The sequence below is a fragment of the Neophocaena asiaeorientalis genome, unplaced genomic scaffold (assembly GCF_003031525.2).
Source record: "Neophocaena asiaeorientalis asiaeorientalis breed wild unplaced genomic scaffold, Neophocaena_asiaeorientalis_V1.1 scaffold106, whole genome shotgun sequence".
In the NCBI taxonomy this organism is placed as follows: Eukaryota; Metazoa; Chordata; class Mammalia; order Artiodactyla; family Phocoenidae; genus Neophocaena; species Neophocaena asiaeorientalis.
Genome location: NW_020172597.1, coordinates 3,510,730 through 3,535,064, shown reverse-complemented (window position 1 = coordinate 3,535,064; position 24,335 = coordinate 3,510,730). Strand labels below are relative to the sequence as shown.

Genomic DNA, 24,335 nt, shown 5'->3' with positions numbered 1-24,335 from the left:
TAGAGGGTGTTGTGTTTTTGGGGGGGGGGGGGGGAGGTGCAGAGGGGGATGGTCACATAAGGGTTATAAATATCAGCAGCAGAACTGTGAGCTCCTGGGCTGAGGACAGACTGTAGTCTCCCCTTAAAGGCATAGAGCAAGGAAGCTCCCTCAAGTATTTCCACAAAGGAAGTTCCTCTTCTCCACAGAAATGCTCAGCTGAACACCTGCAACAACCACTCTACGCAAAAGAAACCACAGATGCCAGGAAAAGGGACGAGACTTTTTTAAACCAAACACAGATCAGCACCAGCAAAAATAAAGAATCCAGGGCCCGGCCTAAGGGTGTTGCTAACTACACAGTCATAACCAGATTACCACAAGGTAGCGTGCCACGTCAATATTTATCTTAACGAGCACCTTTTCCAACTGAGTCCTAAATTTCCCACATACAGGTGGCACTTTTCTCCTATCTAGGGCAATGGTTCTCAACTAAGGGAAATTTTTTCTTTCCAGGGGACATCTGGCAATGTCTAGAGGCATTTTTGGCTGTCACACTGGGGAAAGGTTGCTACTGGCATCTAGTGGGCAAAGATCAGGGATGCTGCTAAACATCCTCCAATGCACCGGACAGCTGCCCACAACAAAGAATCATCCAGCCCAAAATATCAGGAGTGCTCAAGTTGAGAAACCCTGTTCTAGGGCATTCGTTTTACTTCCTTGGACCCCAGTAGTTCCTATTGGAGTAGCCTTGTTTAAGGAAGAAGGAAAAAGCCAAGGCAGGCCAAGGGTCAGCACAAGGCAGAGCAGGCAGGGGTGGTGAGGGTCTACTCATCTTATCCTGACGGCTGTAAAGCTGGAGATACCTAAACCTCCAGTGACAGACAGGTCACACCAAGTGTGATTTCCTTTCTCTCCAAGGGCAGGTAGATAATGCTAACCTCACTTGCTTTCTTCTCTGGTAAATCTAACTGGCAAAGACAAAGATGAGCTGATACTGTCTTTGTAATTATTTGAAAGTAAGGAGTGAATATCTATCATTGTGCAAACTGGCAGTCTCTCAGCTCCATGGCAGGCCCTGTCCTCCAAGGGTTTTCACATGTGCTCACAGTGAAGCTTATGCTTGCTTTCCATGAGGCCAAAAAATCAGATGAACAGGTTTATGGGGCTTTCTTGTTCTGGCTTCAAAGTAGGAAAGAGGTCCCCAGACAGAAGCTGCAAGTGTATGCAGTCCCTGACCCTGGGCTCTACTCAGACTGAATCAGGACTGAGAACAGTCCTAAGAAAGCCTGCTGCCCTACCTGTAGCCCACCAAACCCCAAACCTCCACACGTCCTGACTGAGAGGCAGGCGTGGTTCCTGAGGGGGGTGCAAGGGAGGAGCTGGTGTAAGACTCAGAATGATCTCAATTCTTGGGCTTCCCTGGTGGCGCAATGGTTGAGAGTCCGCCTGCTGATGCAGGGGACACAGGTTCGTGCCCCGGTCTGGGAAGATCCCACATGCCGCGGAGCGGCTGGGCCCGTGAGCCATGGCTGCTGAGCCTGTGCTCCGCAACAGGAGAGGCCACAGCAGTGACAGGCCCGCGTACCGCAAAAAACAACAACAACCATGATTTCAATTCTTGATTACAAAACCTACATAGGGAATTTCAAAATGAGGAAAGCTTCTTGTTACCATCAGACTTAACAGATTTCTTCTCCAAATCTGGAGTCTTTCTCTTCCCTTCCTAGGAAGGTCACCCTGGGGGAATTCTTTGACTTAAGTTTCAGTGAAATAAAGGTCCCTCCTTTCTTGTTAGACTCTAGTTATATATATACAGTTCCTTTTCGTCACTAATCAGAGACACTCTTGTTCAGGAAAACAGAATTTCCTGAAGAGATTAGCCAAAAGTCTTTTCCTTCCAGTTTTCTGCAAACATGCTCAATATTCTCTTTCGTGATTCCTGGAATGGCTTCTTCCTTTCTACTTCCAACAGAGAGCAGAACTCAGTAAAGTGCCTAACTCAGGAGGTTTGAGGTTTTTGCTTGTTTAGTGGGAAAGGACTCTCTTCCATTCCCATCTGATAGGTCCTCGTTGGCTGTCCAGATTCTATCAATTATTCAGAAGCAATCGAGGGAAGTCTTTCCTAGGAATAATGACTTTCAGTTTTTCACATTCATTTAAGAAGGAAGTAACTTTTCCCAGAGGCTAACTGCCTTTCCTAGCATTTTTCAGCACTGTTGCACAGTCCCAAGTAAGCCTGGGGTTCTCCACAGACCTGACTCATTTCTCTATTCTGACCATCCCCCGTGGAGTCAGCTAGGTCAAAGCACAGCCCACGTTTCCGTCTCACAGATTTCATACCCTCTTCTCTACAGCAGATTCTGTGCTGAGAGCGTGATCCCATTGTAAAAAGACAAGAGTTGAAAACTTAAAGCGAACACTGTTTTTAAAATACTTACCTTCATCTCTGCTTTTTCTTATTAAAAAAAAATTTGAATCTGAAAGCAGAGTCACACTGTCTGCATCCGGCCTGCTGCTGGTGTGAGGGAAGATTAATCTATCGCTGGACTACTCCGCACATCAACCCAGGAACTCAACGCTCAGATCACGAAAATGACTCAGTCCTCAGAATGGGTCCAAAAGGACCTTCCCTTGGCTCAGCCTCTAGGGAACTGTGAACTGACACACAGAGCTTTTCCCTTCTCATTGTTTTCACTTCCCATGAGCTCAGCATGAGCTAAGCCAGTACTGTGTTCCTCCCCTCCTGCCTCAAAACCTTTGCTGGGAGGAGGCAAAAACTCTTCCCAAAGCCCTTGACTTTACAAGGTGGACCTGTGGAACCAGGCTTCTGATTTGTACCCCCAGCTGGAGGAGGGTACACACGGGCACTCAACTTCACCACCCTCCTTCTCGCACTCATCTTCTCATCCTGCCTTGTCACCACCAGCTCCCTGCAGATACACACACTGGCCCCAGCTGCCATATCCACAGTATCGGTGGTGGGAGGCTTCTTCTTAGAAAGCAGCAGAACAAGTCTGTTATCCCAAGCAACTAAGCGGCTACTGAACCCTGAGTGCTGCTGGGCTACACACTAGGATACAAATAAAATATGGGAATGTCCAATAATTTCTCAAAAGCTTTCAGCAGCGTCAAAATTCTGAATGTCTCTAGAAACCAAGGATTAAATGAAAAGGAAACAATCGCTTGTCCTCAAATCCAAACATTATATATGCCTGCCTGTGGATTCTTTTTTATATCCTAGGTCATATTTAATACAATTTTAACAGGCTTGTTTAGTTTTCTAGCTCACAGAAGATCAGAAGGAAGGGACAGACTGCTCAAGGCAGACTCAGTGACAGCAGTGAAAAGTAAAGCAGTGAGAAATAATACCTGATAGCAGGGCAATGGGGGAAAAGGCAGAAACTACATCCCCCCATGTATACATACACATACACATACATCCAACCCAAGCAGTTCAGCAATTAGAGGCCCTAAACAAGGACTTCAATACAGAACTCAAACTGCGTGGTAATTTAAGAACATTTAGTACAAAGCAGCCTCACCACAGTAGAGAACAGTATAATCTGTTTAGTAATGTTAACCAGCACTCATAAGAACTTACATACAATATAATGTTTAGGAAATTAGGCAAGTAAAAGTTAAAATAATTCCATATACACCAGAATCTAGTTTGATAAAACTACTTTGGTGCCTCAAGGGATAAGCTTCACTTTTCTAAAAAATTCATTTAGTTGGTTAGACAGTTGATTCTAAGTAACCCAGATCCAAGTAAATCAGATAAATGAAGCATGCCTGTAGCAGAGCCTCTCCTTTTGAGGGGCTTACAATGGAAGAGGGAAGAGAAGCCCACGTGGTGAAGCAGGAAAGGCCACCCAGCCACTGGATTAGGTGTAGGCATTTCCCAGAGGATAACATGTGGGCTCATGGCTTTGAACCTTCTCTACCTACCCTTTCTTCACCCGGTGCCTCAAGAATCCCAAATACGATGACTTGTGTTGCTCCACATTGCACTGTAAGGGGGTCTTCGGCCAATGTCTCACCTTAGTGTGCTAAACATCCCCCAAGCTAGAGGGCCCTTCTGAAACAGCCATCTTTCTACATCTGGATCCTGCCTACAAGTTTGTGATCTTTTTCGGGACCACGTGGCTCTGGCCTGGTGTCAACACCACCTTTCCATCCATGTTTTTAACAGAAAGAATCCTAACAGGCAGGGGCTCTGAGAGAACAAAGTAACTCATGGCAGAGTGTTACTGTGTAAGTAGGAACAATCACCACTGGTGATGGAAGTAAGGTATCCTTTCCAAATCTACTCCAGGCACCAAGAAGGAAGGAGCAAGCAAACAGGCCTCCAGCAGGGAAGCAAGGCGCTTTTCGGTTAAGTCTTGGGGTGAAAGGCTCATGCAGTGAGAGCCAAGACCCAGCAGACAGCCCTGGGTTCCAAACCCAGACCTGGCAAATCTGCGCTTTTGAGTCAACTCCTCTCATCTTCCCGGCTGTTTTAATATAGACTCACAAAATCTCAGGACTGGAAATTCTGACTTAGGCAAAGAATCAAAATATTTTTGCAGTTAAGGCAGTGCTTCTCAAACTCTCGTACGGGCAGAGAACTTGTGCTCTTGAGGAGTCTAAGGTGTAGTCTTAAGCACTACGTGCTACAAGCGGAAAATTTCTTTGAAGCGTCATGTTTGGTCTTAATAATTCATGAGAATTTTTCATTTTGTCTCATAATACATCAATAACACATCAATAATTTTCCCTCAAAATCTGTGAAAAAATCCACACTTTAGCAAGATGAGCCCATGTTCATCTTATGGATTCTCATACCTCGATACGAAAAACAGGGCCCTCAACAAACATTCACTATTGTTACAAAATTGGTTAATCTGAAATCTCGAGAAATCATAAGAGAAGATTCTTAGAGTAAGAAATAAGGTTTGGACATTTCTTTCTATACCCTTAATTGTTTATAAACATTAAAACAGATTACAATAGAAAAATGTTCAAACCTGTTGCCCAGAAGTCCAAGAGACTGTCTAGTCTCCAAACCGTGTGCTATGGTGGTGATAGAAGTGAGAATAATGAAACCAGGGACAGAAGTTAAGATGTGTACTCAATCGGTCTCCAAGTTACAAGAAAAGAAATACACATATTAGACAGAAAAAGATTAAAAAACAAGGGTAAGACTTACTTTAAAATCTGCTAATTGTTGGTTGATGACATCCACCTCGGTCCCCACTACCCACTGGAGCGCCTCCCCCTCCTCTGCCGCTGTGGTCATGTCACTGAGTGCTTTCAGCTTCCGATAGAAGTCCTCAACCCGGCCCAGGGTCAGCTCCAGCTGCTCCTGCCGGGCTTTACTCCTCTCCATCAGTTTGCCACACTGTTTGCTCAGGGCTTCTAGCTCCCTCTTGAGTCCTAACAAGTCCAGAGTCCCTTCTTCCTCCAGCATTTGTCGGCACTCTGCTTCAGAGTCTTCTATGTCGAACTTGAGGGCTTGGATTCTGTTAAGGAACAGCCGTACATCCTCGATCTGGGACTGGAGGCTATCAGTGTCTCTGCCAATAGCACCCATGCCATCGAGCTCATCGTCCAGGTCTGCCAGCTGAGAAAACATTTCTCGGACTCGGCAGTGAAACTGGCCAATGCCCTCCAGCTTGCTTTCCATTGCCACGCAACCACTGTTCACTCTTTGCTTCACTTCTAGGAACTCCTGCTGGGTGACCTCAGCTTGATGCAGAAGTTGGGAAGCATCAGATCCGTCCGGGGCATCTTCTACCAGGCCCCGAGTGAAGTTCCTCAGATAGTCCACCTGTGGCTCCAGGGTCTGCAGCACTTCCTGTTGAGCTCTTAGCTTCTCCAGGTTCTTGTTGCTGCAGGCTTGAGAGCCAAGAGCATCAAAGATCTCAAGTTGGTGTTTGGCCCCTTCAACTTTCTTTTCAATATTCTTAAAGCTTTCCTGGAACTCCTTGAGCCTCTGAGTCATTTCTTCAAGGGACCCTGTCTTGGCCTGTAGCTCTTCTGTAATGGAATCCATGTTCTGGTTGATCCCAGCCTTCTCATCCCGGATATCATCCTCATCTGTTTCTGAAGAGTTGATCAGAATGTCAGCAGCACTGTTCAGGATTTCTAGCAGGGAGCGGCGCTTTTCCACCTCACTCAGCATAGCCTTTGATCTCAGGAGACTGGACTCCAGCTGCACTGGATCCAGAGTGACCCGCAAGTCAGACATCTTGACCTTACAATCTTCTATCCATGGCACGAGATCTTCTACGTGCCACTGATATTTCTGAGCTTTCTGCAGACAGTCCTTGAGCCTGGACTGTCTGTCTGCAGTTTTTTTACTAAGCTCTTCCCAATGGCTTTTGAGCTCAAAGAGCTGGTTTTGTAAAGTTTTCTTCTCTTCTCCAGGAGGTACAGAAAGAAGCAGAGATTCTCCTTCTGCCACGATCACCTCATAGGAACCACTGTGTTGGTTAAGGTTCTTCTGAAACTCTTCATTCTCCTGTAGCTGAGACTGTAGCCGCTCTAATTTTGCAGAAATTGGGCGGTTTTTTGCTTGCTGGCTTTGTTTGTCATCCAACCAGGTTCTCAGCTCATCAAACATTTGCTGGAACTGCTGGGTGCTGGCAAGAGCTGCCTGGAGTCTGTTCATGCGATCAGCTGAAATGAGAAAATCAAATTTAAATCAAGTCTGAACATGGCATTTAAAATGTTTGCTGAGAGTACATGGTCTAATCTTAGGAAAAGGAAACTAATGCTAATTGAGGGCCTACCATAAAAGAAGCACATAGCGAGGCTCTTTCATTTACTATATCCTATTTAACCCTCACATCAACCTTGTAAGGTGATATGAGTAACAGAAGTAAACTTTTAACTTCTAAGCTGGTAAAAAGCCATAAATGTTTCTAGAAAAAGAGGCAACAAATAAATGACAAATTTTTTCTTGTATAAGGCCATCCTAAAAAGTCTAGAACATGTTCTAATTTTGTATATATGGCATATGTGTGTGTGCGTACATATATAGTATGAAGAAACTAAGTGAGTATCAGTGAAAGTATGCGTGTAACTCCACCTATAAGTACCTCTAGGAATCTCTACCTGCTGGCGAGATTTATATTAGTGTTCTTATCTCTTAGATTATGGTGTGTAAAGCTTCACATATTGCTAGTGCCCAATCAATGTGTAATGACCACGGCAGTCCTCACTGTAGGTGGACAAAGGGATAGAGTAACACTACTCTGAGTCCAAAAGCTACTTAAGGGTCACCCTAGATTCTTGGGACCACTAATCCACTCCTCCATTTGGCTTGCCACTAATAATGGCAGCAGTGTATCCCTCACCTGCAAGGTCCTCTAAACCTTGGAGAGGCAGGGCAACAGTCTCCAAACGCTTCTTCAGTTCATCCTTGAGGTACTGCTCTCCAATGAGCACTGAAAGTTCATCGCAGAGTGTCTGCGCCTCCTTAATCTTGTGGTCCAACTGCTCCACGTCAGATCGAATCTCACTGGTCTCCTCCAACTGCTGCTTCACAGCCTCAGGTTGGGTGCTGATGGCTGACTGGCCACTCAGTCGCTGTCTGACTGCCTTCACTTTCTCTGACAAGTCCTGGAGCAGTTCCTGGTACTGGGTGCTTTTGACAACAGCTTGGTCAATTTGGCTGGAACGGGAATTAAGTTTGTCAGTCAGCTCAATCCACTTCTGATTGATGCTCTGGAGCTCCTTCTGTACTTGGCTGGTGGAAGGAGAGACATCTCCAGGGCCTGTTAGGATGCCCTGAGCTGCCTCGTTCAGCTGCTCATGCTGTTGCCTGCGTGCTTCAAATTCCTTCAGCATAAACTGTAATAGAAATGACACCACGATGTTTAGAGAGAAAAGACAGATCTGAAAACACTGTCAAAACAAAAACTGATTTTGGATTGTGCCAAGCAGTGCCAACTCCTTTTGAAAATATACCAGAAAACTCCAAAGACCAGGCTACTAGGAAAATGCAGTATCACTTTTAACAACTGCTTAATAAAAACCTGTTTTGAAAGGATCCTTTTGAAAATATACCAGAAAACTCCAAAGACCAGGCTACTAGGAAAATGCAGTATCACTTTTAACAACTGCTTAATAAAAACCTGTTTTGAAAGGATCCTTTTGAAAATATACCAGAAAACTCCAAAGACCAGGCTACTAGGAAAATGCAGTATCACTTTTAACAACTGCTTAATAAAAACCTGTTTTGAAAGGATCATTGATTGTGTCTATTTTATTTCTTTTCCTTATTTGTCCTATACCGTTTCAACATCAGTTACTAAGGTTGGCCTTGGTTGGGAAACCAAAGTTTGTTTACTGGATGGGCACTTGTCAGCTTTGCCAGGCAAAACCCAGGCCTCTGAATGGGGAGTTTGGAACCCTGGGTCCCAAAGTGAGCTATATTACTGGCTGGGCTTGCCATTTCAACTCTTAATGTCCTACTTTTCTTAGTTCCTTTCTCGAATTTCCACCAGCACATAGAATCTGCACATTATAATATAGCACAATTAGATAAAAAGCTTCTTTAAAGCAAGTACCATTCCTTTTTATTTATTTCTATTCACTGTTTCACTCATCAAAGAAGTTGAGATTACAGGCTCTGTAGTTAGACACCTGCGTTCAAATCCTGACTCCATCACTCACTACACTGTATAAACTTAGGCAAGTTTTTAAAAGTTCTCTAAATCTCAGCTTCCTTATCTGCAAAAAGAGGATAGTAAAGTACTTACTTGCTGTTGTTAGGATTAAACAAGAAAACTTATGGAAAGTACTCAGCACTTACACTGCATAAAAATAAATACAACAGGACCTCAAGGACTAACAGATGTGCAAATAATGAACTATAATAGAATGTAACAGAAGTTAAAATGATAAAATGCTGACGTGAAAATGGAATTGTGAAAGCAAGAAGTAAAGGTGGTAAATTCCTCCGGGGATGACAAGAGCAGAAGAGGGAAATCAGGAAAGGCTTCACAGGTGACACAATAAAGAATACGTGAGTTCTCCAAGAGAACAGAGAGTAAGGCTGGTTCAGAGAAGGGCCTGGGATTAGCAAAGGCACAGAGATCCTGAGATCTATGAGTGCAGTGTGTTCAGGAAAGAACCCATTATCCGGTGTGGGAAGAAGCCCAGGTATATGGGGGAAGAGCTGGCAAGACAAACTGGGACCAGCCTGTGAAAAGTCTCATGCACCACAGTGAGAGGTATTTGAACTCTGTTCAATAGGCAGCCAAGAGCTACAGAAGCATTTTTTTTTTTTTTTTTTGCGGTACGCGGGCCTCTTTTTTTTGAGGTACGCGGGCCTCTCACTGCTGTGGCCTCTCCCGTTGCGGAGCACAGGCTCCGGACGCGCAGGCTCAGCGGCCATGGCTCCCGGGCCTAGCCGCTCCGCGGCATGTGGGATCTTCCCGGACCGGGGCACGAACCCGCGTCCCCTGCATCGGCAGGCGGACTCTCAACCACTGCGCCACCAGGGAAGCCCTACAGAAGCATTTTAATATATTCAGATATATGATTTAAGGGGATAACTTGATAATTGTGTAGAGGATAAGCTAGACCAAGAGGCCCTTTAGCGGGCTGCTGCAATGGAACAGGCCCAAGATCCAGCCTACCAGCATGTACAGTGGAGAAGAGAAGCTTAGAACAGTGGTTCTCAAATTACGGTCTGGTGGCCCCTGGCAGTCCCTAAGCCCTTGCATGGGGTCAGTGAGGTAAAACTATTTTCATAATAATACTAAGATGTTATTTGCCTTTTAAAATTCTTGCTCTCTCACGACATCCGATATCACAACAGATTGACTGCAGAAGCAGATATGAAAATCTGTGAGACTGTTCTATTAGTCAGACATTTTTATTTTATTTCATTTCATTTCATTTATCGCTATGCCTTGCAGGTCTTAGTTCCCCGACCAGGGACTGAACCCAGGCTCTTGACAGTGAGAGCGTGGAGTCCTAACCAGTGGACCGCCAGGGAGTCCCAAGCCAGACATCATTAAAGAGATTTGCCAAAGATATAAAACAATGCCACTCTTATTCAATTTTTTACATTTTGGAAAATGTTATTTTTTCATAAAAATGTTATGTATGTTAGTGTTATGGTTGTATCATCATAATTTTAAAAATTAATTTATAAATACATACTTCAAAAATTCCTCAGTGTTTTAATACAGTTAATATTAATAGATATTAGTAGATAAACACAAGCTCTTTGGGATCCTCAATAATTTTTAAGAGTGTAAAGGGTTTTGGGATCAAAAAGTTTGAAAACCACTGGATTAGAAAAATATTTGTAAGTAGACTAAATAGGACTTGATAAATAACATGGATGCAGGGGCTAAAAGAAAGGGTTCTTTCAAAAACTACTCTTAGGGGACTTGGTGGGTGGTGAGAAGAAACAGAACAAGTTTAGGGAAGGCTACGGAACAAGGAAAGGGTCTAGGCAGGATTTCACTGGAAATGACATCACTGGACCAACCTAAATTTCGCAGATGTTGGGTACTGAGATCTGATCAGCAGAAAATCTTTAAGTAAAGCTGGCAGATATAAGATACTGCATGAAGTAATGTGGATCACTACCACTGGGGATTGAAAATAAAATATGATTCTATCATTTAGTCAGAAGTTCCCTGTCTCCCATCTGCGCATCTTACTGCCTCAGTCAACGATATTAATAATATAGTTACTGACATTAATGCTATTAACAATACTGTTTGCTATTTGACAGGCACCATGATAAAGACCATACAAGCATCTCATTTAAAGTGAGGAAATGGAGACTCTGAGAAGTTAAATGACTTGTCCAGGGTCATGTAAATCTACCTGTTGAGAGCAGCATTCAGACCCAGGTTCAAGTGCCTCTGATTTCTTTGCTCGAAAGCTTTCAGCCATACTGCTCACCTGGACCTGCTGCTTCTGTGCATTCAGCATGTTGGGGTCAATAGACAGGGGCCCCAGCACCCCCATCATCAGCTCTTTCTCCATTAGCCAGGGCCGGAGCTGGGATTCTGCAGCCTGGAAGCAGGCCAGATGACTTGCGGATTCCTCCAGCTGCCTTTGCCGAGCCATTGTCACCTCAGTGGCCATTTCCCATCGGGAATCTGTAGAGAGGAAATGAGAGAATGTGTTCTTTTACCCTCATCAGCCACTAGCCTGGTCCCTAAATTACGTTCCTAATATACTACAGGAAATGACCCCTGGAGCATTATTTAATATTTTTTTAAGTTAAAAATAACCTGCATTTAATTTTAACTAAAGTAACAAACCGTTTTGTATCTTGACTGCGGTGGTGGCTCTATGAAACTACACATGGGATAAAACTGCACAGAAGTACGTACATACATACACTACATACATACATACACGACGCATGTAAAATACCTTATGCGACATATATATTATTTTATAACCTGTCTTTAAGCTTACTAATTATGAGCATCTTTCATGCCAATAATTTTTTTCATACCAATACACATTCACCTACATCATTTATAGTTCAATATTATGAGTGCAGCATAACTTAATTCCTTCACAGAATGTTTAGATTATTTCCCACTTTTCATTTTTATCATCAATGGTCTTTGTCACAGCAGATTGTCAGTATGACTTGCCCAAGAAAGCCAATACTGATCCTTTGAGTGGAATCTCTAAACTTTTTCCACAATCAGGCTCATTCTCTAACCCTCCCTGCCCCTTCTTGCTAGCTTATGACAATTAACTAAAAATCACTCCTGCTTATTGGGTATGCCGAAAGCCTGTATTTACTTTGAAGACAAGGAATTTAGTGAATTTGTTAACACCCCAGTGATAACATACTGAGCTCCTCTTGCATTTTCTTCCAGTTTTCTGCTTCTTGTGAGTTGGGATACGTCATCAATAATCCAGACAGGGCTTCCTTTACATTTTGGACTTTTGGAGAATTCTGTTCCAATTCAGCCAGGAAGGCCTAGGAGAAAGAACATCATGAATGCCATGAGATTTCTGGACAGGAAACAAAGCTGTGAGTGTGGAGGAAATGACGGGAAGATGGGGCAGCAATTACAGGCCCGACTTCTGATTCTATCCATGATTGTTTCATGATTTTAAGATACTTAACCTTTCTGCTTGAATATTTAATTAAAAGGAAAATCTAGATGGCAAGATTTGAATTTCTTTTATGTACAACACATCAGTAACCCAATAAGAAAACTGCTAATCCCTATAAACTAAAAGTGTCAGGAATGGATGATGACGATGATGACGATGATGGCGATGTTTATGCAGCTGTAGGATATGACATGCTAGGCCTCAACAGGAATACTAAAATTTTTGGCAAAAAATTTTTACCAGATTTTCTACATGGTATTATTTCTTCTGACATTTTCCCTAGGCCTACATGTCAATCTTTAGAATGAACTGCAATCACAGCTGTTTAGACCCCTCCAAGAGTTGGAAAGGTGCTTTGACGGAATGATTTGGCTTATACCATCACATTGAAAATGAGATCCCATTCTCAATGAACTGATGCTTCTGAAGAGAGCTATTCTCCTCCTGCAAACAGATCTGGTTTTGTTTCTCAGTCTGATGTGTAACAGCTTCTAATTTCATAGGTAAGAAAATTCTCTGGGAGAGTTTAGGCATACTAGTCATTTGAAAGTCAAACATGCTGCTCGTAACGACTGGGTGGTTGGCCATGTCTCATTCTCAGGCCCCCGGGCTCAGGCGGGTACACTGGTACAACCGCCCCTTCCTCTTAGTGCTTGAGATGCAGCTAATGGGAACACAGTACCTTGTTAGATTCAGCTTGGGCTCTCACTGTCTCTGTCTTGGTTGGAGATGAAGAGGCCTCCATGCCTTTCAGGACTTCCTCTTTTAACTCCAGCCACTGCAGCACCAAGCCTGCCTCCTGCTGAACTTCCTGCATTCGGCTGAGGACAGCCTGAAGACTTTCCCGGCGTTCCCGAAGCACTTCCCCAAGTTTCTCATATTTCAGGTTTACATCTGACATGTCACACTGGATCTCCGTCAGATCTAGCATCACAGAAACAGAGATCAGACTGGGAATAGCTCTCAAGCATCCCCAGTGGTTCCTCACTAAATTATTCATCAGGATTAAGTATCTCTCCCACTCCTTCTAGTGAACTAGAGATGATGTTCCTGCTAAATCACACAAAAGTTCCTGTTTACATACGAAAAGCAAAACAGCTCTCATTAATCTGATTTCTGATTTTGGCATTATACACTCAGATGTATAAATAAAATGCTAAGCAAACACGGGAGCAGCAAAAGTGAAGGGAGTGAAGGATTTGGGGCATTCTTCTACTTCCTCTTCTTTAAACCGCAGAGAAGAAAACCTAGCTGGGAGGCTGAGGGCTAGATTTAGACCACCTCTAGTATAGCCTCTTTATAATTCAAAGATTTGCATATATTTTCTTCCAGGTCTTTCCTTATTGGTCTTATCTAGTGGTCTAGTTTATTTGCTTAGTAACTTTGTTTCACTGGTTGCCAACCTGTTTAGCCTCTAGCTAGCAACAAAGAGGCATCACAGTTGCTTCTCCCCAGACTTTTACCCTCACACCCATCCTGGCAGCAATCCTTCCACACATATGGAAACATACACAGATGCAAACATGAACACTGTCCTAACACACCCAATGAAGAGGCACTGTTGAAAATGGCATTCTCACCTTTGCAGGTGTGGTATCCGTTTACACTGCCTACAGAGCTTCCTACAGAGGGCAGTATGGAACCTGAGCAGAAGGACAGAGAGACAAACAAGGCAAGACAAGTGTGTTAGGAATACATACAGGCACCGAATTTATTCTTTGGCACTCACTTTAAGCTCAGATATCAGGAAGTTAACACAGCACAAGACAACATACTCATGGAAAGAGACAAATCATTTTAGCTGCCGGGCAACAGAGTCACTTGGGAGTTTCAGCTCCTTAACCCTAACCCTAACCTTTTCTAGAGGAAATCCAAATTCTCTTCTTAAATCTCCAATTTGGATTCTTTGGACCTTGCCCTAATTTTGTGAAGCAAGTATTAGTAGAATGACTAAGGCATTCGACATACTTAAGAACGAGGAGGATTTATAATACAGCCAAAAAGGTTCAACTTTAACATCAATGTTCTTCAACATAATAAAAATAAACAATAAGTACAATTAAGGACATAAAAAGCAGCATTCTTTTAGTAAAGACATTAAAATGAGCCTTTCCTATATTGTTTCAAAAGATCCCGTCTTTTTTTTTTTTATGACTTTCTGCTCCCCTTCCCCCACCAGAAAACAGAAATTCTAAGCGTCAATAAATCTGGCTCATAAACATTCCCATAAATTCTGTTTAGGGTCTTTGGTTCTGTTTCTAATTACCACAATTTCACCTATATTCTCCCCAAGTTGATTCCTTGTGTTTCAGGAGTATCCCAAATAAGTAAAAACCAGATCGTGTAATTACAAAGATTATAAAGAAATCTGAAGAACAGTCATGACATAATGTAACATTCAAAGGGCAGAATAAGAGTCTCACATGCACTGATTTCACTGTGGAAAAGGTCAAGTGCAAGGTTCTATATTAGACAATAATGACTGTAAAACTTTGAAATGCTAACACTATTGTATTTTCAATTTAAAAAACGGATCAAACCAAAAGATCATATTCCACTGCAGTCTGGTGATGACCAAAAAGAACCTGGACTAGTAATTTGGAGAAGACAGCCGTAGCCAAGACTGTCACTAACTCAGTACATGAGCCCTAATCTATGGACAGACCTCGGTATCTTCTCTGGGATATGAAGATAATACTGCCTATCTTGTCAGCTCTCATGGGGTTACTGGTGAGAAGTAGTGAGGTAGTGTATGTGAAAGCACTTTACGAAACCAAAAGAGCTCCACGACCATAAGGAACTAGAACACGCGTGGGTTTTCAGAGATGGAAGAGAACTTTTTAAGAGCACTCAGGCTAGTGATCTTCAAACTGGTTTTCAAAGCACCCTGAGGAGGTGCTTTAGAGACTCTGTAAATGTTTGGTTTAATTTTAATATTCAGAATGTATTCCTAAGTACTTAGAAATGGCAGTAAAACATGCACATCTCAATTATGTTGAACACCACATTTTAACCCAGTAGATATAGCCAATTTACGCTGCTTTTTGGAGAGAATAAAGTAGCTCCTGCACCTCTGTGCATACAGTTAAACTTCTGAGTGTCACTGATGGGAAAAGATGTAGTTCTTCATTAGCACTCTATAATTTTCAAACCTACATATGTCCACTCACATACAAAGAAAAACATCTACAGCACATATGAATTCCATTAAATAAAATGACAAAAAAGGCTGAGGTATATCTACTCAGAGCAGGCTCTCATCAGGGTAGAATTGTGTAGTAAGAGAATTCTTAACACTTCAGACTGTAAAGTGAACTTCTAAAAACATTTGCCATCATTTGCAACTATTTATCTGTGTGAAACGTATTTTCTGGATACAATGCAACCAAGGAAAAAATTGAGAAATAAATAATAAAGCTGTCATTCAAAAATTCTTTTTTCCAAATTTTCATATTCACTAATATAGCCTCAATATCATTTTTAAAAAATTAATTAATTTATTTTTGGCTGCATTGGGTCTTCGTTGCTGTGCATGGGCTTTCTCTAGTTGTGGCAAATGTGCTTCTCATTGTGGTGGTTTCTCTTGTTGCAGAGCACAGGCTCTAGGCGCACAGGCTTCAGGAGTTGTGGCACGTGGGCTCTAAAGCGCAGGCTCAGCAGTTGTGGCGCATGGGCTTAGTTGCTCTGTGGCATGTGGGATCTTCCCGGACCAGGGCTCAAACCCTTTTCCCCTGCATTGGCAGGCAGATTCTTAACCACTGCGCCACCAGGGAAGTCCCGATAGCCTCAATATTCTCATTGATGAATTTCATAATAGATAAACGCTATAAATTCACTTATATTTTTATTTGTCTTATAGTTCTACATGAAATTTATTTTTAAAAAAATTACAGTACTGTAAAAAGTTCGAACAACCACTGATCTAGTCCAGAAGTCAGAAAACTTTAGTGCACCAGCCAAATCTGTCCCTCCGCCTGTTTCTGTATGTGAAGTTTTACTGGAACACAGCCACGCCCATTCATTTATATATTGTTTATGACTGCTTTTGTGCTACAATGGCAGAGACATGTAGTGTGACAGAGACCATATGGCCCACAAGCCTAAAATATTTACTCTATGGCCCTTTATAGAAAAAGTTTGCTGGGTGATGTCACACACTAATAAGTCAATGAACTTAGAAATTTAAGTGTTAGAATATAAAAATCACCAATTCTCTGAAATGTTGTCACTTCTAGATAGTTCCAAGACATCTTTAAACTTTAGGATACAATAGGAAAGTAGCCATTCTCAGGAGAAAAAAAGAAAGTAAACTTTGCCCTTACTATTTAAGTGACTATAGGAATGCATTAACATAGTCTGGTAATAAAACCTAGGAGATCCCAACTGACAACCAGCAAGTGACTGTGAGCTCAGAATGCCTTTTTTTTTTTTTTTTTTTTTGCGGTACGCAGGCCTCTCACTGTTGTGGCCTCTCCCGCTGCGGAACACCGGCTCCGGGCGTGCAGGCTCAGCGGCCATGGCTCACGGGCCCATCCTCCCAGACCGGGGCACGAACCCGTGTCCCCTGCATCAGCAGGCGGACTCTCAACCACTGTGCCACCAGGGAAGCCCTCAGAATGCATTTTGTTTGCAAGACTTAATTTGTAGGCAGAGATAATTCATATAGTTGGACACAATCGTTGTGTGCACTTCTAAGAAGTGTGTCAGTTCCTGGTGTACCAATACTGACTCCTAAACACTTAGCCTCTCCCAAGATATCATGCTCATACCCTCCAGGGCTGACCCTAATTTAAAGTTAATGCATAGCCATCCACTCACATATTTAAAAGACAGAAATTCCTCAAGATGGAAAATCCTATTTTAATTCTTCTATGTTCATGTCACAGTTCTAAGTGGGCCAACTAGTCCCTTTACTTTTTCCCATCACAGGAAGGGGTTTTGCAAAATGGAGCAATGTTACAAAGGAAATGGGAAAACAGATCAGGTTGAGGGGAAGACTGCTTCATGAAGTATCCTTGGTTTTCATATCCAACCTTGATTCTAATGTTTATTCAATAAGCGGTCATCACCAAAGGGCAAAGGGAAGAATGATGCTTATTCACTACATTTTCAAGAGCCCACACTCACCTGTCTTGGCTTGAGAATCAGGTGCTGTGATCTCCATGATGAGATTTTCTAAAGAAGTACCTTTGCAATTGATTTCTTCTACCAAAGTTCCCTTACTTGTCCAGTCATCTAGGAGACCCTGTTTAAAGAACAAATTAGCAAAATGTAGTATCTGGAGGCTTTCTCCTCATAAGTAGGGACACCTGTTCTACATACACTCCCTAAAGTTTTGATAAGCATTAAGCAATCATCCTCATTTATTCAGCCATTTCCAGAACTTGGTTTAGCCAGCCAAGATGTGGGAGAATGATATCCTGGAATATTCAGGCCCTTCTCATTCATTCATTCATTCATCAAGCAAATATTTTTTGAGCACTTACTATAGGCCAGGCATTGTGCCAAACACTGGGGATACAAAATAGGCTTATGACACAGTTCCTAAAACCAAGAGCTCAGATTATCGATGGCATTATAATGTGATAGTGCTATTACAGAAATATGCACAGCCACTAGACTCTGAGAGCACAAAAGGAGACACATCAACTCTGCCTGGAGAGAGGTAAGATCGGAGTTAAGGTAAGAGTTTGACAGGTGGACAAAGGGAATACCATGCTTGTAAAGAATATAAAGGAAATGGTAATTGGAGGGTAAAATGAGGAGCTAGGTATTGAGATGTAGAGAAACATACAGAATCATAGGCTACACTTTGCCTTTTCAAGGGAATTTTATATTGGGTTTGAAGTCAGAGCTCAAACCGCCACAGAAAGCTGTTAGGAAACAATGGCATTTACTCTAAGACAAAAGTATCTGGTCATGTTGTCTCTAAGCTGGGAACTGCCTGCTACAGAAATAGAATTTTACTCTTTTCCAAGCTGGGACACCATCCTAGCCTTCAATCCTTTCCTCCATCCTGAATCTCCCTCACAATCTACTTAGTTTGCTTTCGACCTCAAGCTGCGAAGCAGCAAAAGAGAATGACATCGAGCCATGAACATCTGGCAAGCTCATGCTGCCCAGCTTCAAACTGAACCTTGCCAATTCAGAGTGTGTCAGTTCTTTTATTAGTCACTCTTGATTCCAAAGAGCCAGCAGTTCCCAAACTATGCACTGACTCACAGGATACTTTAAATTTTTGAGGGAAAAACAGTGACATCTGTTGGACACCATGTGAACAACTACTGTTAAGCTGTTTGGACCTGACCACTTAGGAAGTGAGGTTTTTCAGTTTTTTGGGTGTTTTTTTGTTTGTTTGGTTTTTGCCTTGAGATGCCATGAAAAATGTCTTGAAACACAAAGGGAACCATGAACCAAGAAATCAGGGAACCTCTGTCCTAGGGAACTCCCCACAGCAAATGCTCCTGGCACTCTCTCTGTGAAAGCTCTTCTCTTTCATCTATCCAAGATAAATCATGTTTTACTAAGAAAATAAGGACAAATCCATGGGCGTTAGTTGGAGACTGGTTTCAACAAAAATAAGAAACATGTTAGAGGTGCAAATAGAGCTGGATGACTATGAATCAAATATAGGAGAGAAGGGATTCTGCAACAGATGGGAGAAAGGCTGATGCTACCCGTGCAGGTACATTCCAACCATGTGATTGTAACTTTTCCTTTATTAGTTGCGGAGAAATTCTCTCCTCAATTTTCTGATCACATATCTGGTCACTTGCTCACATATAATTGTCTAATTCTCAAACATACAACGAGAGTGTAATCTTCTCAAGACTGGACTCTGACAACTGTCTTTTTTATGACCTGCCACAGCATGACAGGCATCCCCAAGACAGCTGAAACTTTATAGATATCATTCCCAGATTACTTTTTTGGTTTTGGCTTTTAAATAGGAGATGTTTTGGTGCTCAGTGCTTGGGTAAGGGTAGGTTGGACTCACATGGAGAAAATGGAGGAACTGCTATTCTGATACACATGGATAACTTGGATTTCTCACACCATTTGCCCACCACAGGTGGAAATGAGTCCACACAAGATTCCAAACTGCTGTCCAGCCTGATTCCTGGAGAGACTCTGTTCACCTACCTTCAGGTGTTCAATCTGTTTTTCCAGCTCTTTAGTGCTCGTGAAAGTCTCTGTAGGTGGAATACTGCCTTCGGTTTCCTTCAGCCATTTCTGGAAAGTCCTAACCAGCTTCCGGAATTCATCTAATTGCTGCTGGCAAGATGATGCATCTTCCTCTCTGTCAACAGAGACAACTTGTTACTTGCCAGACTAAGCTTGTAAAGAAGTCAACGTGAACTTCAACTACATTCATTCTAGGACTCCAGGCATCAGTTTCCTAACAGGGCCTTTCCTTCTCATAATCTTTTCCATGGCAGCTTTGGCTAAACAACCACATATAATGTAGGAGAGCATCAAACTAAGGAATCTGTTGCCCTTGTTTGGACATTTCTGGGGAAAGGAGTCTTCAATCTTACTCTAGGCTAAAGTGAAAATGAGAAAAACTAAAGGGAGCCTGCTATTTAGGTACTACGATACAATGGAAAGAATGCAGGCTTTGGATCTCAAGGCCAGCTCTGCTACTTTTTAGGTATTTGACTCTTTCAAGGCCCAATTCAAATGCTAATTCCTTTAACAAGGAAGATGCCAAAATTGAGGCTCAGAGAAGTTAGGCTAAGCATACCAATGAGTAAAATAAATCAAGGAGAAAGGAGAATTCAATTCTGAAATTAAGTTTTGGAAATGGTCACATCTATTAGACTTCAAGCCAGAGATCCTGGCTCTTTATATAGCTAAATAGCCCTCAGCTGAGGGCAAGAAAAACAAAGCCTTCGTGGCCTGTGTCCTGTCCCCTTCACCTGCACTAAATAAGCGCTGAGCAACTGCTTTCCCCTAGTCACTAAAGCCATCATCTGCTAAATCGAGACATTTATGGCTAAACCAAGAGAAGTCTTATCAAGCTTTTAAACCCACATGAGGCTTTCTAATGGAGGAATTATGGCTTTTCAACTGTGAGCTAATAACCTGAAATCATCTACCTTTGTTGTGTATTCCCATGTTTGCCTTAAAAGAAGAATCCAGAAACTCCTCCGAAACAGCAACTTAAATGTGGTCAAAACAAGCAGTGTGAGTTCCAATATAATCCTTAATTATGTCTGGGAAGTCTCTTCCAATTTTTCTCATTATTTCAAATCCAACTTGCTGCCCCAAATTTGGTCCAGGTGACCTGGACTTTTGATTGTACTGAGGGGGAACTGAATCCCATTACTGAGAAGGAACTCACTATTTACTAACAGAAAGACCACTAAGCATTAAGTAGACTGAATAGCTTTGTCTGAAAGAGGCACTTTCCAATCTCCTATGGCTCAGTAGCAGAATTTTGATGCCATCTTTTCTGGTGAAGAAGGAAGGAGGAGAAAGTCATTTCATTCAAAAGCAAGAAAAAATTAGCTCCATGACACTGATCCATACATATGAAAACTCACCTTTCTTTAACTGTCTTCTGTAGCTCTGTGAAGTCCTTTTTGAGGTTCTGTACCCTGTCCTGGTGCTGGGACAGGTCCAGGGCAAAGCCACAGGAGCTCAGGTCAGTGACCAGGTACTCAAGAGTGTCCAGGTTCTCCTGTTGGTCTTCCATTTCCAAATTGAGCTCCTGTCAAGGAAACAAGGAAATGTATTCAATCCTCTGGTCCTTGTAAATAATGACTCTAAAGAATGAAAGATATCTAGATTAAAGCTGGGGCATGTTCTCCCTTACTTGTAGAAAAAGAGGGAACAAGAAAAGAGGCATGGGGCTTCCCTGGTGGCACAGTGGTTGAGAGTCCGCCTGCTGATGCAGGGGACGCGGGTTCGTGCCCCGGTCCGGGAGGATCCCACATGCCGCGGAGCGGCTGGGCCCGTGAGCCATGGCCGCTGGGTCTGCGTGTCCGGAGCCTGTGCTCCGCGGCGAGAGAGGTCACAGCAGTGAGAGGCCCGCATATCGCAAAACACGAAACAAAACAAAAACAAAAACAAAAAAGAAAAGAGGCATGTTCACCGGGTCAACTGCTAGATCAAAACATTAAATATGTAGGATTTCTCCAATCCACCTGAGAGTGGCTGGAAATTACAAAGGAGTCTTATCTCCTTTAAACAAATCTTTAAAAATTCCAGAGGCAGCATGAGAGAATAAAAAGAATGGAAGTTTCTGGAGTACAACAGACCTGAAAATCAATCATGGCTTTGCCCTTTACTAGCTTGTGATCTTAAGCTACTGAACTTCTCTAAGCTTCTGCAGTCTGTCTCTTCTTTAAAACAGGCAAACACACTCTTCACTATTATTTAACACTGTATTGACAATATTAGCCAATGCAATTAGGTAGGAGAAGACAATTTGTGGCATAAGAATTTGAGGAGGTACAACTATACTTGCAGATTACATGAAAGTATATTTGTAAAACCTCAGAGAATCAACAATACAACCAAATTGAACAGTGAAGTAATCCAATAAGCAAGAATATAAAATCAACATATAAAAATCAAGAATAATATAATAGCAACACAAAACGTACAATTTTAGGAACAGTACAAAACCTTTATGAATAAAACTTTGACTTCTGAAAGACATGAAAGCAGACCTGGAAAAAAAGGAAAGATGTCCATAAAGCTATGGATGTATGTGTATGTATGCATCTATGTGTGCATATATGCATGTGTGAATGAGTAAAGTAATGTGAGCCAAACAAATATACCAACTCTTTTCTCTAGGACTGATAAAGTTGATTCTAATGTTCATATGGAAAAATAAATATACAATTATAGCTATGAGAAATCCTGAAAAAGAAAAAAAAAGAAAATGAAAAAAGAAATAAGGGAGATTAGCCTTACCAGATAGTAAAACATACCCAGAAAGCCTCTAGAAATAAAAATAGTATGCTATTCTTAATGAATAGAAAGACCAGTGGAATAGAATAGAAAATCAAGAAATAAACTTCAATACATAAGACATTTTGTATGTGATAAAGACAGATTCTCAAATCACTGGGGTAAAGATAGACTTTTCAAATAAATGATATTGGGAATAACTATATAGAACTTTGAAAAAAGATGAACTTGAATTCATAGCTCATACTATACCTCACAATAAACTTAAATTGTTAAAGTATTCAAATGTAAAAGAAACAAGGAAACCATTGGGTAAATTCCATCATAACCTGGGTGTGGCAAAAGGCTTTCAAACTATGACTAAAATTACAACTTCAATGAAAGAGTGATATCTCTGGTTTCAAGCTATACTACAAAGTTACAGTAATCACAACAGTATAGTACTGGCACAAAAACAGACATATACATCAATGGAACAGAACAGAAACCCCAGAATATAAATCTAAAAGGATAAAGAAGATCTCTCTCTCTCTCTCTCTCTCACACACACACACACACACAGACACACACAGACAATGGAATATTACTCAGCCATAAAAAGCATGAAATCTTGCCATCTGTGACAACATGGATAGATCTAGAGTATATATGCTAAGTGAAATAAGTCAGAGAAAGACAAATACTGTTGATCTCATACTTGAAATCTCAAAAACAAAACAAATGAACAAACAAACAAAAACACACTCAACACACTCATAAATACAGAGAACAAACAGGTGGTTGTTAGAGGGAAGAAGGTTAGGAGAATGGGTGAAATAGGTGAAGGGAATTAAGAGTTGCAAACTTCCATTTATAAAATAAATTTAAGTCATGGTGATGTAATATACAGCATAAGGAACATGGTCAATAACACTGTAATAACTCTGAATGGGGACAGATGGTTGCTAGCCTTACCATGGTAATCATTTCATTATGTATTTAAATGTTGAGTCACTATGTTGTACACCTGAAACTAACATAATATTGTATGTCAACTATATTTCAGTTTAAAAAAAAGTGATAAAATCTATTGTGTAAAAATATTTTTAAAAAAACAAATTTTATATGGCCAAAAACACCATAAGCAATGTCAAAAGGCAAAGGACAAACTGTGAGAAAATATTTCCAACATGTTATAAAGGACTAATTTCCCTAATACAGAACTCTTGTAAGTTGAAAGAAAAAAAAGATCAAACTCTTGACAGACGAGAGCAAAATACATGAACCAATGATTTACAAATAAATGTCTCTTAAATGTATAAAAATATATTCAACTTAGAGAAGAAATAAAAAATTAAAACCACATTGAGATATGTTTTATTAATCAGATTAGCAAAAACTCAAATGCTTGACAATACATTCTATTGGTGAGTCTGCAGGGGAAATACATAGTACTGTCATACACTTCTGCTAGGGATGCAAAATGGTGAAATCCTCATGGAGGGAACTTGGCTACATCTAACAAAACCACACAACCGTTTACCCTCTGATGCAACAATTCCACTCTAGGAATTACTCTGAAGATACACTTCCAATAATACAGGGAAAAAACACAGAATTATTCACTACAGTGTCATTTTTAATAGCACAATTTTGGAAATAACCAGAACAAGAGTCTGGTGGAATAAACTACGGTTCATCCTCAAAATGAATGTATAGTTTAAAAACAACAAAAAAAGAGGAGGATATCTATGAATTAAGTGATTTCTAAGACATATTAAGTATAAAAGGAAAGTGCAAAAGATTATGTATTGTACCCCCTTTTGTGTAACGAAGAATTGGAAATGGTGTGTTTATTTTGGAAAAAATAAATAGAAATAATAAATGTGAAATCCACTACCTCTGGGGGTGAATGGGATAGAAGACACATGGAAGAGAGTGAGAGTATATCCTTATTCACTTTCCTACAGCCTGAATATAACTTTTTGAAAAGTTTTGACTTTTCAGCTATCTTTTTCTTTTTGAAATTTGAATTTTATGTTTTTATACAGCAGGTTCTTATTAGTTATCCATTTTATACATATTAGTGTATATATGTCAATCCCAATCTCCCAATTTATCACACCACCACCACCCCCTGCCACTTTCCCCCTGGTGTCCATACGTTTGTTCTCTATACCTGTGTTTCAATTTCTGCCCTGCAAACCAGTTCATCTGTACCATTTTTCTAGATTCCACATATATGTGTTAATATACGATATTTGTTTTTCTGTTTCTGACTTACTTCACTCTGTACAACAGTCTCTAGATCCACCCATATCTCTAAAAATGACCCAATTTTGTTCCTTTTT

The 24,335-nt window shown here is 41.3% G+C and overlaps 1 protein-coding gene across 14 annotated transcripts in view; it reads right to left on the bottom strand.

Moving 5' to 3' along the window:
• MACF1 (microtubule actin crosslinking factor 1) overlaps nt 1-24,335 on the bottom strand; it is a 282,110-nt gene that overhangs the window by 78,953 nt on the left and 178,822 nt on the right. For 11 of the 14 annotated variants that reach the window (XM_024738722.1, XM_024738718.1, XM_024738727.1 and 8 more), the window contains 9 exons: nt 20,628-20,794; nt 19,225-19,381; nt 17,209-17,326; nt 13,662-13,724; nt 12,764-13,005; nt 11,812-11,941; nt 10,897-11,096; nt 7,323-7,818; nt 5,171-6,642 (listed from right to left, as the gene is read on the bottom strand). In XM_024738722.1, the coding sequence (XP_024594490.1) occupies nt 5,171-6,642; nt 7,323-7,818; nt 10,897-11,096; nt 11,812-11,941; nt 12,764-13,005; nt 13,662-13,724; nt 17,209-17,326; nt 19,225-19,381; nt 20,628-20,794 (3,045 nt within the window). The remainder of the gene's footprint in view (nt 1-5,170; nt 6,643-7,322; nt 7,819-10,896; nt 11,097-11,811; nt 11,942-12,763; nt 13,006-13,661; nt 13,725-17,208; nt 17,327-19,224; nt 19,382-20,627; nt 20,795-24,335) is intronic. The other 3 variants (XM_024738724.1, XM_024738729.1, XM_024738731.1) reach the window with 1 other exon arrangement.